At 40.9% G+C, this 14,436-nt stretch overlaps 1 protein-coding gene across 1 annotated transcript; it reads right to left on the reverse strand.

The window, feature by feature from the left end:
* Window positions 1-2,412: 2,412 nt before the first annotated feature.
* On the reverse strand, window positions 2,413-2,819 carry LOC145975920 (uncharacterized; the record flags this gene model as incomplete). The annotated part of the gene is made up of 2 exons (XM_083106690.1): window positions 2,413-2,649; window positions 2,727-2,819. Coding segments are annotated over 2 exons (330 nt in total), but the record flags the coding sequence as incomplete, so codon positions are not given.
* Between the last annotated feature and the right edge of the window lie 11,617 nt (window positions 2,820-14,436).

Genomic DNA, 14,436 nt, shown 5'->3' on the forward strand with positions numbered 1-14,436 from the left:
CAAATAACTCTTCAAGGTCAAACCAATGATACCATCTTATGGCCCCCTCGAAACCATAAAACTTTTGTCTGAAACATTTTTCTCTAAAATGCTTTGTTTCCGAAATAATTGCGTGCGTTAATTAAAATGGCTCACCCTGTATATTAAATTTATGATATATATACCAGTAATTCTCATTATAAAGTTATTAAAATGCATAATTAAGTTATATACTTAATGAAGTTAGTAAAATTTATAATAACAAATCTATAAAAACATTTATGCTTTCTCTCTATAAACACATACAAACCCACGAACGCACGCACACACATACATACAAACGCGCGCGCATGCGTGTAAGTACGCTCGCATATACGCATACACGCACACATTTACACACGCATATACGCATGCGAGCACACACAAACACAAACACATATACACGTACACACAATATTAAATTATATATATATATATATATATATATATATATGTTTATATTATTTACAAATATATAATGTTATAAAATACAGAGAAATTTGAGCGAAAATGTGGAAGATATTTTAGAAAATATAGAAGATATTTTAGAAATGAAAGAAAATAAAGGAAAAAGGAACAATGAAAAAGAGAAAAAAAGTGAGAAATCTGAATCTTCAAATTTAATAGATTTATTGACCACAAACGAAACACTTGATAACATCAAATTTTTTGATTCGACTGTGTAAGTATTTTGTTCTTCATAAAAAATTTTATTAGAGATGAATTAACAAATTGTTTATTATCTATTCTTTATTTCTTGCTAATTTTAATTTTTTTTCCAAAGGTTTGGTTATTTAATTTGTCTAAACACATTTTCATTTACTTGACATTCTTGAAATAAGTATTATTATATTACCTTATCATTATTTATCACATTAAATTACATTTAGTTTTCAATTAAAAATTTCAAATGTGATTTCTTCATATTTAAAACAATTGTATTATTTTATCATATTACCTTATCATTATTTATCACATTAAATTACATTTAGTTTTCAATTAAAAATTTCAAATGTGATTTCTTAAATAAATTTATTATATATTTTTTTAAAATAAATTTATTGCTCATCTTTATCGTCGCAAGCAGTATAAATACACTAATAATTACTAGAGACAGATTTAAATAATTTGTATTATCATTAATATTATTAGTAGTAATACTATGAGGTTTCTAACCCAGGGGCTCAGAGGGGGGGGTGAGGGGCGAGGGGGAACCGCGGCGGGGGGGGGTGACGTCACGCGTGGGGATGATGACGTCACGTGCGGGAGATGATGACGTCACGTGCGGGGGACGATGACGTCACGTGCGGGGGATGATGACGTCACGTGCGGGGGATGATGACGTCACGCGGGGATGATGACGTCACGCGGGGGATGATGACGTTACGCGGCGGATGATGACGTCACGCGGGGGATGATGACGTCACATGCGGGGAAGGGGGGATCGCGGCGCGAGCAATGGACGAGGGGATCCGCGCGGGTAGGGGGGATCCGCGGCGCGAGCGATGGACGAGGGGGTCCGCGCGGGTAGGGGGGATCCGCGGCGCGAGCGATGGACGAGGGGGTCCGCGGGGGTAGGGGGATCCGCGGCGCGAGCGATTGACGAGGGGTCCGCGCGGGTAGAGGGGATCCGCGGAAAGAAGATGGTAGTGTGAGAAGAATAGCTTTAGTTGTGGGAAAAGGATAGTGCTACATGTGGGAAAAGGATGGCATCAACGTGTGACAAGGATGACATCAACGTATGACAAGGATGACGTCAACGTGGGATAAGGACGACGCACTGTAAGATGAGAGAAGGATGATGTAAAGGTAAGTGAGCAACGAGTATATGAATGAGAGAACGATAATATTGCGAACAACGCGTGCGCGAGAGAACGATAACGCGAAGACAACTAGCGCAAGAGAGAGAACGATAGCGCGTACAAAAGAGAGAACGATAATAGCGCGAGAATAACGCGTGCGAGAGAGAACGAAGATATCGCGAGACTTATAATTAACGTGTGTGAGAGAGACGCAAGGGATGGGAATGCAGGGAGAGTGTGTAAATAAGTACATTTTTTAAATTAAAATATAAAAATTTATTTTAAAATGTGTGTGTAAATACATTTATGTGTGTGTGTGTGTGTGTGTGTGTGTGTGTGTGTGTGTATGTGTGCGTTTAATATATAATAATAAAATATAATAATATAAAATATAAGAATATAATGATAATAATAATAATAATATAATAATGATATAAAATAAAAAAAAATATATATATAAGGGGGAGGGGGCGATGCGCCGGACTAAGGGGAGGCCGCTCCTGGAACAGAAAAAGAGGAAAGATGTATTAATAAAAAACCTAGTCACAATAAAACTTATAGAAGGAAAAATATGTACTTACATCTGTATCCATTATATGTATATGGCATTGGGCGCCCGAATCTCCCCGGGCACCCAAATCTCCTCTTCCGCGTAGAGCTCCTCCCCAAAGAGCCGCCGCAAGTCAAAGATATCCTCCTCGTCCTGGGGACTCTCCGGGGTGTCACCCCACATATAGGAGAGTTCATGTCTCCTTGCCCGACGCTCCGCCCGCACCCACTGCCGGCGCCGGATATTCATAAACCCGGGGATTTCTATATCAACCTGGGACTACATTAAAAAATATAATTAGTATAAATACACGCACATTGTTTTTTTTTTTAAATATTCGCAAATGTAATACTTACCTCCCAATGGAAGGCCAGCTTAACAAGTAAGACACAGAGCAGGTCGAAGAAGTACTGCTTCCACCCTGGGCAATTTTCCAAAATGCTATCAATTTTTTAACTCTTCTCGACTCAACTTCTCGACTCAACTGCTCTCGGAAACTTTATGATGAGGCAACGAGGTCCCGGCACGGGATTTTATAGTAGAGATGTAGCATTATCACCATATCAAAGCACGTCGTAAGACAAAAGTACACGTGGTCCCATACAACTCAGCATGGTATAATATATAATATTATCATATTGCGACTTTGCGAGGAGACAAACGTCTCGGTACGAAACTTTAGAATAGGAACGTATCATTATCGCTTTACCAAAAATGCGTCGTAAGACAAAAGTATGCATGTTCCCACGCAAATTAGCATGATATAACGCTATAATGCATCAACCCTGCTCGAACGGTCATTGAACGGAAACGAACGATTGTCGAACGCAAACGAACACCCGTCGAACGCAAACGAACGCTCATCGAACGGCTATCGAACGGTAATTGAACGGTCATCGAACGGAAACGAACGCCCGTCGAACGGTAATTGAACGGTCATCGAACGCCCGTTGAACGGAAATGAACGGTCATCGAACGGAAACGAACGCTCGTCGAACGGAAATGAACGGTCATCGAACGCCCGTTGAACGGAAATGAACGGTCATCGAACGGAAACGAACGCTCGTCGAACGGAAATGAACGGCTGTCGAACGGAAATGAACGCTCATCGAACGGAAACGAACGCCCGTCGAACGACAATTGAACGGCTATCGAACAGTCATCGAACGGAAATGAACGCTCATCGAACGGAAACGAACGGCTATCAAACGCCCGTCGAACGGCTATCGAACGGTCATCGAACGGAAATGAACGCTCATCGAACGGAAACGAACGGCTATCAAACGCCCGTCGAACGGAAACGAACGGTCATCGAACGGAAACGAACGCTCGTCGAACAGAAATCAACGGCTATCAAACGGTCATCGAACGGAAACGGACGCTTGTCAAATGTAAAAACTATATTTAATTATCAAATATTTAAATGTTTTATCATGTACCACAATGTAGTATCGAAATACAATATCTTCGGCAGCTGTGTCACGTACGGAAACACGATACTGCATACGTATATAGATAGAGATGAGGAAAGAAAGGAGAGAATAAGAAAGACGATAAAAGTATATTGCATCATCAATTTATTATAAATATGGATTCGATGAATCATTATCATGATGTTTCAACCACCAATTATAAATCTTAAATACATTTTGTAAAGCGCAATTTTTTACATGATTTTCACAACGTACAGTATTCTTAACATCTAACTTATTTAAAGAAGCTACATCCTCATAGTCTGCATCCAAAGTTTCGATAATCACATCGTTTCTCACATCATTGTTCAGTATATCAGCTAACCATTGCCGTTTTTCATGTCCTTTAACGTACACGAGAGGTGACGCATCATCATCCTCCCCCGTTGCACCCATCACCGCCGTCGTAATTAAACGTTTCGATTTCCAATATGAAACGTGTCCATCATTCCACGATAATCCATGGTGAATTTTCATCAATCATAAAACCTGACATCTCTCAGATTTTGTGAGCATGTGGTTCGGGACATGTAAAAATGTAATGAGAAAGTACGGATCCCTTTCTCAGAACAGCAGCTTCCTTCACGACAAAATTTTTTCCAACGATAACTCCTTGTAGATCCACAAACGTTGGCACAGCCATGATGACAAGATCCGATCGCAGACTGATGTCGATCGTCAAACATCTCAATCTTTTATATTTTTTCATATGCAATGGAGAGGGTATTTGCTGACTTATGTAATTTTGCGGACTACATTGGTCAATGGATTATATTCGACAACACGATCGTGCAAGATCAGACAGTAGGCGGTAGTATTCGCCGGTATATTTTCCCTGCATTCAAACTCTATTCTCACGTCCACGGTAGCAGTTTTGACAGACTCGTTTTGTCGCGAGCAATCAATGACCGCGAGAGGACCGCAATGTAGAAACTTTGAAATGGTTAATAGCGTTGCATCATCATCGCATCCGTAATAAGATTTGCGAAAACGAGAGTACATGTCGAATAGGACGGCGAATCTATTTTTTTCAAAATCTAAATTTAAATCATCGTAGGGATAAAATTCCGAGTTTAAATAGAGTTTAACATTGGTCAATTTGCAGTCGTCGAACAATGTAACATCTTGTGACACTGAATTCTTTTTACCAGTTTGCAGTGCAAAGATCACGTATCGTGGTTTCTCTAGCTGGGAGGCAGCTTTCACGGTCCACGAATGCTTAGTCGTGCTATGCAGCAGAGGAAATTCATATCCCAAGATCCCAAGATCTGAAACTCATGTTCAAGTATCGTCCGCTTTCCAACATTCGCAACATCGACAATTTATTAATCTCGTTCAATATTACATGAGGCATACGCCACTGTATCTTGAGTAATTCAATCTCAGCTTCCGACGATGGATGTCCGAATAGACAATTATTATCGTTGCGCGAACGTATCAGAATCAATTCGTGACGAGCGTTAATCACAACGCGTTTATAATCTTCGCAAAATCCCAGCAACATGTTGAGCGGTAGGCAATAGTTGAAATAATTTTTGTCACCGTTGCACGTCAAATCCCACGCAGCGTTCTTCAAGTTTATACTTTTCTGATGCGTTAGAGAGACATAATTTTTGAGCGTCGAAGTTATTCCAACATTTCTGTTGCGATCAATTTCTACTCCGTCGAGTTCATATCGAAGCTCATCAAACATGAATGCGGCGCAATTGTTTCCCAATACAACCTTAATTTCGTCATTCGCTTTACGCACATTAAACCTTCCCTCGATGTAAAGAAAGCTTTCGCACGGTAATGTGTACAAATCCTGATGTTGTATAGGTATTCGTATCTCGTCGCTGTATCCAAGCGTCGTATTGGCGTACGGATTGTACGTAGGAGTCTCAATCTTGACGATGCGATCGTCAAAGACTGGCTCACCTCCGATATTCAAAATATCAATCATTCTTTTCGTACGATGAATCCCAATGATTTTAAAAGTTCACGATTCAACGCGCTCAGCTTCTTTTTAACGGCTATCTTATTAATGTCACCCGATACCGCTCGCCTTACTGCAATAGTATTGTCCCTCGTAAAAGTATTGTCTCTCGCGTGCTCCGTTTCGTTCAGCACGAGCATACTATGTTTGTCGCCGCCGTATATGCAATCTTACGGTAATTTCCTCTCCTCGAAAATCGAGTAATCGACCTCTTTGATCCACAATACGAATCGTTAAATCCGTAATGCTCCATACGATGATCGGCAGATAAATGATCTGTGCCAGCGTTTCCGATATCTTATATCCTGGCGGTACGCTCAGTGAAAACTCATGTATCGTGTGTACGCGCATGTCATTGCTGTACGCACCAGTAGTCACGTTACATTCTATACGAATAATATTTACGTTTATAATATTAACCGGTTCGTCCGATTCGTACCACTTGCGAGGTTGCAATATACGATTCGACGAGAATCCAAGCAAGGATCCTACATTGTCAGTGACATGTCGAACGAATACTGAGTCGTGACGATGGCTTGTCAGGCTTTAAATTGATCTTCGACTGTTTGAAGAAATTTTAAACACAACTGTCCACAGATGCTCTGATTGTAACTTTGATAAGATGCGTAATTGTATTCAATTTTCACTCGTCCGAAATATCGCACAAGTTCCTTGGGTGGTCGAAGATTTCCAAAACTATCGAAATATACGACACGATCTCCCCTCTTTGCGTACGCTACCCAATGAGTACCGGAACCATCAACGTCATCCAAATTGACGATACCGCTCTCGTTTCGTCGTACACCGCTTATTGGTAAATTATTGCGCATGAAAACACCTCTAAAGAACGGTATGTGCATACGTTTCGCCAATTGTTCCAATTGCACGTTAGTTGTCGCACCCGTAGGCATTTTTAATGTTTTTTCGACGTTTTTTTTTTCTCTTAGACTTTGTTGATAATCCCTGTCCACGCTTGTACGGAACGAGATAAAGTCCGCGACCTTCCATAGCGCGATTGTGACGCTGCAACTCTTCCAGCTGACGTTGCGCCGCCTTGCTATCGTTTACCGCCTTTACGATTCCCGCCGCACCGCCTGCCAAAGAACCGACAACTCCCAACAACGGTAAAAGTGGTAAAATACCACCGCGTTTCGCTACTGGAAGTATTCGTTTTTTCCTCCTCTTTGTCGTCGACGGCTTTTTCATCCCCATACCGAGTTTTGTCTTTGCCTTCATTGCCGCCCAAACAGTTGTAGCGGCTGCTCTTTCGCCAAGAGTCGAATCCCTCGCGGTAATGCGTTCTCGCGCTCTTGCAGCTAGTATGCGATCCGCGACGTGTCGTTGACCGAGGTCGTTGCTTCGCGAGTAAGCAATGTCGTGCTCGCGACAAGCGGCGTCCAATGGATTGATGCCTCGATCGCCTCTAGCCAATCGTTTCTCTAATCGAGTTCCCGGGCCACAAAACTGATAACCGGGAATATGTAATTCGATGGGAAGCGCGTTTATCGCACGATTTAAGAGACCGCTACCTCTTACGATTCTCGCTGACATTCGTAGCAATCTTTTATTAACGGTGGTGGACCGTCGATGTGTGTTCGCATCCACGGCTGATTGTAATGTCGCATGCACGAACGATATTGTTGAACCTCCGAATCAGCCTTTATATATTCTGGAAGCTTGTCCCACAATCGTTCCACGTAATCACCAAAATTTTAGTAAAACCATCTTTGGGATATACTGCAGTTGTTCGGCGGTAAGCCGGAAAATGTCTCTTTTATCTGACAGAAGGAGAAACATTTTTGATACTGAGCGGTTTCGAGTCGAGACACCTCTATAAATAGGTCTCCCCCTCGTGATCATTCGCAAAATTGATTCGAAAGAGAAAACATGCGGTTCGTGCGACAAGCGCGGATAATCAAAGTATCAAATTTCGACGATAGACTAATATCGGAGAAAAAAGTACGCAAGCATGGAAACATGCTACCGATTACTATACGCGGTATCGTTTGCGGCCCTTCAAACTGCGGTAAGACAAACGTGTTGATTAGTTTGATAGAAAGTCCGTACGATGTACGTTTCGAGAACGTGTACGTATACTCGAAATCGCTTCAACAACCGAAATATAGATACTTGGAAAATTTATTAGCACCTATAGACGAAATTGGTTATTTTACATTCTCTAATAACAGCGATGTCATTCCACCGAGCGAGGCGCTTCCGAATTCCATCTTTATCTTTGATGACGTGGCATGTGACAAGCAAGATACGATAAGAGAGTACTTTGCAATCGGTCGAAACTCGAGGGTGAACTGTTTCTATCTTTGTCAAACGTACGCCAAGATACCTAAGCATCTCATACGCGACAATGCGAATCTTTTGATTTTATTTAAACAAGACGGCACAAACTTGAAACATGTGTACAACGATTATGTAAATACCGACATGTCTTACGACGATTTCCGCGCATTGTGTCAGAAATGTTGGCAACGCAAATATGGCTTCGTAGTCATTGATAAAGACAGCATGTTGATCAATGGACGATATAGAAGAGGATTTAATGATTTCGCGATACCGTAAAGCGATCAGTCGTCATCGACACATCGATCGAGCATCATGAACGGCGATCGTGAAAAGATTGCGAGAGAGATTGCAAAAACGAGTGAATCAATTCGCAAAAAATATCGCGCTTTGAAAACTGGTAAAATGGAGGAAGACGTTGCATTGGAAAGACAATTTAAACCAATTACCGAACCTTTAAAACAGCTTATCGAAAATATTGTGAAATCTGATGCGCCGAAAATCGAACCATTGAGTTTGACGTTTGGAGAGAAGCACGAGGAAAAAATAAAAGAGTCAAAGCAAGGAATAAAGCGAGCACGGATAAATATGCCGATAAACGATTCACCGATATATTCGACACCGAATCGATCAAAATGAAGGAAACAATTTTCTAATATGGCTACTGTTTCTACTCCGATAAAAGTACAACCGCGTCAAACAATGCCATCCCCGTCCGTCGAAGAAATTTACGAGACCACGCCCGATTCGTTTGTAACATCGGTCCGACATGAATTAGAAACGTCCGAAGGTCAGAAAACGTTCCGAGATCATTTTGGTCCATTAGCGCAAAAATATATAGGATCTATCATGAGTGTTGATAAAAATAAGAGTATGGATTACGTCTACGGTGTTAAATTTACCAGCGAAGGAATGATGCTCGGTGATAAACGTTTCGATGTGGACATGGAAGATAATATAATTATCGATGGAATAAAATATACGGGAACCGAAGGTATCTATTGATTTGATTTTTAAAAATATTCCCAATCATAAAAAATACACTCAAGACGATTTGTATAAATATCAAAGTATATTAAAAGCAACAAATGCGCATAAACGTGACAACAAAGTTAATAATCCTATTAAAAGTAATAAAGGATACAAGTACAAATATATAATTGCACCATTATTCCCCGATAGAAAGGTGGGAAGAGGTATAGACGCGCCGCGCACCATGACGCTAAGCGACAACATGATCGATTACGTGCATTGGAACGATCCCAACGAATTGGTAGATCGTTTGCGATTGCTGGACACCTCGCGTCGAGCCGGCAACAATGCTCACGATAATGAAATCTTGTCAATTATCGAAGAACTTCGCGAGGTCGGCATTATTATAAATTAAACTATACGTCGACGATACGTGTCATTCGGTCAATGTTCTCGGTACCGAAATGTCGATTAATAAATTTGGATTATCGCTCGGAACGTCGAATAATTTGTACTATCAGTGGAATGGATTATTGAGAAATTACGTTCGCGATAACGCTCTCTGCCAGACTACTACCGGCTTTGATGCAAGGTCGCGCAAGATTCAACGTGTAGCGCAACCAGAAACTGCTACTGACGCCGTCAACAAACGATACGTTGATAAACTTTTGAGAGATCGACAGGGAGAAATTGAGCAAAAAATTATCGTGCTCGAAACAAACGTGCAGGCGCTACGAATAATGATGGACGAGATAAAGAATGTGCTGAGATATGCAACATCTGACTCGACACAGTAAACGAGACATACTAATATCGCAATATTAATTATGCCTCGATCAAACGTGCGAAAAAAGAAAAACACCTTCGAAAAGCGACAACTAGTCGAGGAATTACATGCTCCGGCGAGAAGAAATTTTCCACGAAGACGCGTCATTGTACGCGGATACGACGACGACGTTGTGGCAAGCGGACGTGAGAGATGCGTTGGTACTCTCGACTCAACAAGGGTCATAAATATATACTCACAGTTATCGATGTGTTGAGCAAATATGCGTGGGCCGTACCGCTCAAGAGTAAGAGCGGAAACGAAATGTCCGAAACGATCGCAAAGATTATTGGAGATGATAAAAGGTGTCCGAAAAATTTTCAAACCGACAGAGGAAAACAATTTTACAACGCGAGTGTGCAGAAACTCATGAAGAAACACAACATTAATCATTACTCGACATATTCCGTTATGAAAGCCTCGGTCGTGGAACGATTCATTCGTACTTCGAAAAACAATATGTGGAAAATGTTTACGCTCAACGGAAATTACAAATGGATCGACGAGCTATCTCGACTCGTTGCAGAGTACAATATGCGAAAACATCGCACCATCGGTATGAGACCTGCCGACGTCACTCCAGCGATCGCCGAAAAACTTTTAAATACGGTGTATAGCAACGTAAAAATTGCGGCTCCGACAAAATTTAAAGTAGGCGATTCTGTACGCGTGAGCAAATACAAGACCATCTTTGAAAAAGGTTTCACACCTAATTGGACGACCGAAGTTTTTAAGATTGTCGAGGTGCAAAAAACTAATCCCGCGACATTCATACTCGAAGATTCGCGTGGAGATCCCGTCGCTGGAGGATTCTACGAATACGAACTACAACGCGTCGCTAATCCCGACGTATATCTCGTGGAAAAAATTTTGCGGGAAAAGGGTGATGACGTATACGTGAAATGGTTGGGAATGGATAAATCATACAACTCTTGGATACATAAAAATAATGTATTATAAATATTTATTAAAATATATAAAATATGTGTATAAAAAATATAAAATTTATTAAAATATAAAATGTTTAAAATATAAAAATATATACATGGTTATGTACAAAATATACAATTAATAATAAATAAAATATACATTTATTTACAATGGTATTCTGTAATGTCCCCACGGTAACGTATCGGTGGTTTCGGGTACGATATACCGCTTATCGTCGTACGGACTCAGAGCAATTTTCGTCTCACAGATCGTGTATACTTGATGTAATTTAGATCGTATACACGACTGCTGACGCGTCATTTCAATTTCTTCGTTTAAACACCGCGTGTAATCGTCAAACGTTATCGTTCTCGCGACAACGTTACTCTTGACACCTTTAACTTTCTTCGTGTCCTTTTTCCCATTCACTCGTAACGCGTACATCTTTGCTCTGAGTCCGACGAATTCGGTCATTATGACACCGTTGTTTTTGTCCTTCATCAGGCCCGGTACCTTTTTATTTACAAGCGGTATACCGTACGCATTATCCACCGCATAATCGCTCGTGTCGAATCTGATGATATCACACTTCATATTCTCATACACATTCGCGCACTCAATGTGATATATGAGACTGTCGGTGTCGGTGTACATTACCCGGCATTTGTCGCGATACATTGGCGTCATATACTCGTGATGAAACTCGTACAAACATGTCTTGGATATGTCGAGTATGCACATACCCACGTAAATCGGTTTGTAGAATTTCACCTCGAGTTTACGCAATTCCACAGCGATTAAGTTTTCTGAAAAAACGCTTCTGCTGTGGAAATTTGGTTTCGCGATCATCGCCTCTGCGCCGTACTGACCATCCCACTTTGTTAATAATTTAAATCGACACGATTCCGCACATTTTCCATCGTTTTACCAAACACCGCATTGTTCATTAATTTATATAAATTTTTTTCGAAATCATTTTTAGCCAATGTTCTGAAATGTGTATTTAGTTCTATGTAATTTCGAAGCCATGGAGATTGAGAAAACTGTAAAATTCGATGTATTTTTGTAACGCGAAGACCGTGACGCGTACACTGCTGCAGGTTGCGGTAGTGTATCACGTAACGCTTCTTATCATATAGCGTTGCAAGCAGTTTGAATTCTTGCTTGCCAGGTGGTTTGTCGCGTGTCGGGCAAAACGGTAGGTCAGTGTGCGCATCGTGAAGATGTTGCGGGTACTCGAGGTCCACTTCGAGGACATAGCCTGTAGGCGAATCTAGCGCGATGGATGATACGTTAAAATTGATCACGTCATCGACCCATTAAAAATCGGCATAGGGCAACGGTTGACACATTGCCCATCCGTACAAATTATTTACATCAAAGTACATCAGGTACGACTCCATGTATTTGTTATTAGCGCGAGCGTATCTACCCGAACATTGACTTAGACCGCCGCGTATACCACGTTCGATGAACATAACCATGTCGATGTCAGTAAGCAACTCGAACGTAATTTTCGTATGCTTCAACATGGCGTCCCACTTGTATCCGGGGAGAGTATAGTAATACGCGGGGTCGAGTCCGTAACTTTCGATACATTTATCTCGAAAGTTTTCGAAAATATCGGCTAATAACAAGACATCAATTTTGAGGTACATGTCGCTATATTCGCCTAGCGTCCGAATGGAGAATCGCGTCCAGATGTTCTCGGCGTGCGTGTAATCGCTCTCGGATACAGTGTCACCGGTCAAGGAACTGTAAAACGATTCGCGCGGTGGTAAACATGTATCATGCAACCTATCTACAGAGTCGATGTATTCGTACGGAAATACACCTTTCCGTGTTAACAAATTGAAATTTTCTGTTGATAAATTTTGAAATTCTGATTTTAAAATTTTAAGTTTGTCTTTGTCCAAAAATGATGCCAATTTATCGAGACTCGATGCGAGAAATTTGAATGAATCAATGAAACGTAATTTTACATGATTTTTTGATTCTTCATCCATACAAACATTTTTAGTAAACGAAATATATTTCTCTTTTGTTATCGGTAATAAATCGATTTTCCCTTCGAACGATGTGGCTATTTCCTCGATAATGAAGTGTGAATTGTAACCAGATAAATTGTGAAAAACTATGGGAATACAAAAAGATTCTTTATAATTTAAATTACAATTTGAGTGTGCTGGACCTCTGTACCGTCCGGTCAGATGGCAATGATCTCGTACGCGTGTATCGTCTTGCACGAACGGTTTTTCGCATATATGACATTGAGTGGCGCTATGGAATTTTTCCCACTCTTCGGACGTCAAATTTACCATGGGGACATTTGTTTTTAAAATACTTTTTACATGTAACGCTAAATTTTTGAGGTCTTCGGCGAACCATGCTATACAATCGGCGCTACGACGCGAATGATATGCCGATAAAGATTCATCGTACGAACAATGTACATAGTAAGCTATACTAAATACTTGGTGATGTTGACGCAAATTACGCTGTTCTTCATCCATCTTGGCCAGAACGCATTCCAAATCGGCGTAGACCACAAATGGAAGCCGCTCCTTCCGATTAAAGTTGTTGAACGATAACCACTTGTCCTTATCGCTCGGTAATCGGACAGCGCAATCGTTCATCTGTCCGCAGTCGACCGTATGCGACTGCAACTTGGCGTCCGAATTAAAATAATGCAGGCATCTGTAAAAGAAAAAATTTTTAAAGATTTATATAACAAAGTGTATAACCTATGATTATTCAAATAATATAAATTAAACTTACCGATCGCAGATATATTTTGGATTCTTGTGTTTGCTCAATTGCGAGCTCACTAGCCGGGATAAATTCTTAATCCATGCAAAATTTCCGACGCTGTTGTCGTCTTCAATGTACAGCAAGTTGATATGCTTATCCCGCTTCTGCTGCGAAAGCCGCATCGGGACAATATTGTTCTTGTCTTCGATGTTGTACACATTTATAGAAATGTCATTAACAAGTTCAAAATTTTTTATTTGGTTTACAGTCACTGGAAACTCAATGTCCCGGAGATTCAGCACTGTCGTGTAATGCGGATACGAGGATTCCCGTTCCGCGTTCCTTTCGGCGGGGTATAGTGCGGCGACCACTGCCCACGCGAAACATGCATTGTCCTTTAATTGCACGTTAATCACCGCTCTTTTCATCATAATCTCCCGCGGTAATTTGATGTAACATCGCGCACACATAGGATTATACTTATTTATATTTACAGTTAAATTTAGTATTCGCGACAAAGCCCACCCGCTATCGCGTTCCTGAAACTTTTCCAGCGATGCTAGGGTGGGTTCGATAACGCGCCGTTCGTACCACTCGCGTAAATCGGATGTGCGAAAGAGTTCATAGTTTCTCATATTGATACTTTTGTTGGCGCGTTTATCTCCAGCCACGAATTCACCGTTAAATATAGTGTTCACTTTCACATTATAATGTTTTTTCATAACGTCCTGCACATGTTCTATCACAATGTCTTTGGCGTCATCGAGAAATTGGCGAGGTTCGATGTGATTATAGTTTATCACTGCACCAGTCGATACACGACTCTCGAACGCCGTATCAAT

This window comes from Camponotus vicinus, unplaced genomic scaffold (genome assembly GCF_025532165.1).
Source record: "Camponotus vicinus isolate PSW18456_S1 unplaced genomic scaffold, iyCamVici1.0 SCAF_8, whole genome shotgun sequence".
NCBI classification, from domain to species: domain Eukaryota; kingdom Metazoa; phylum Arthropoda; class Insecta; order Hymenoptera; family Formicidae; genus Camponotus; species Camponotus vicinus.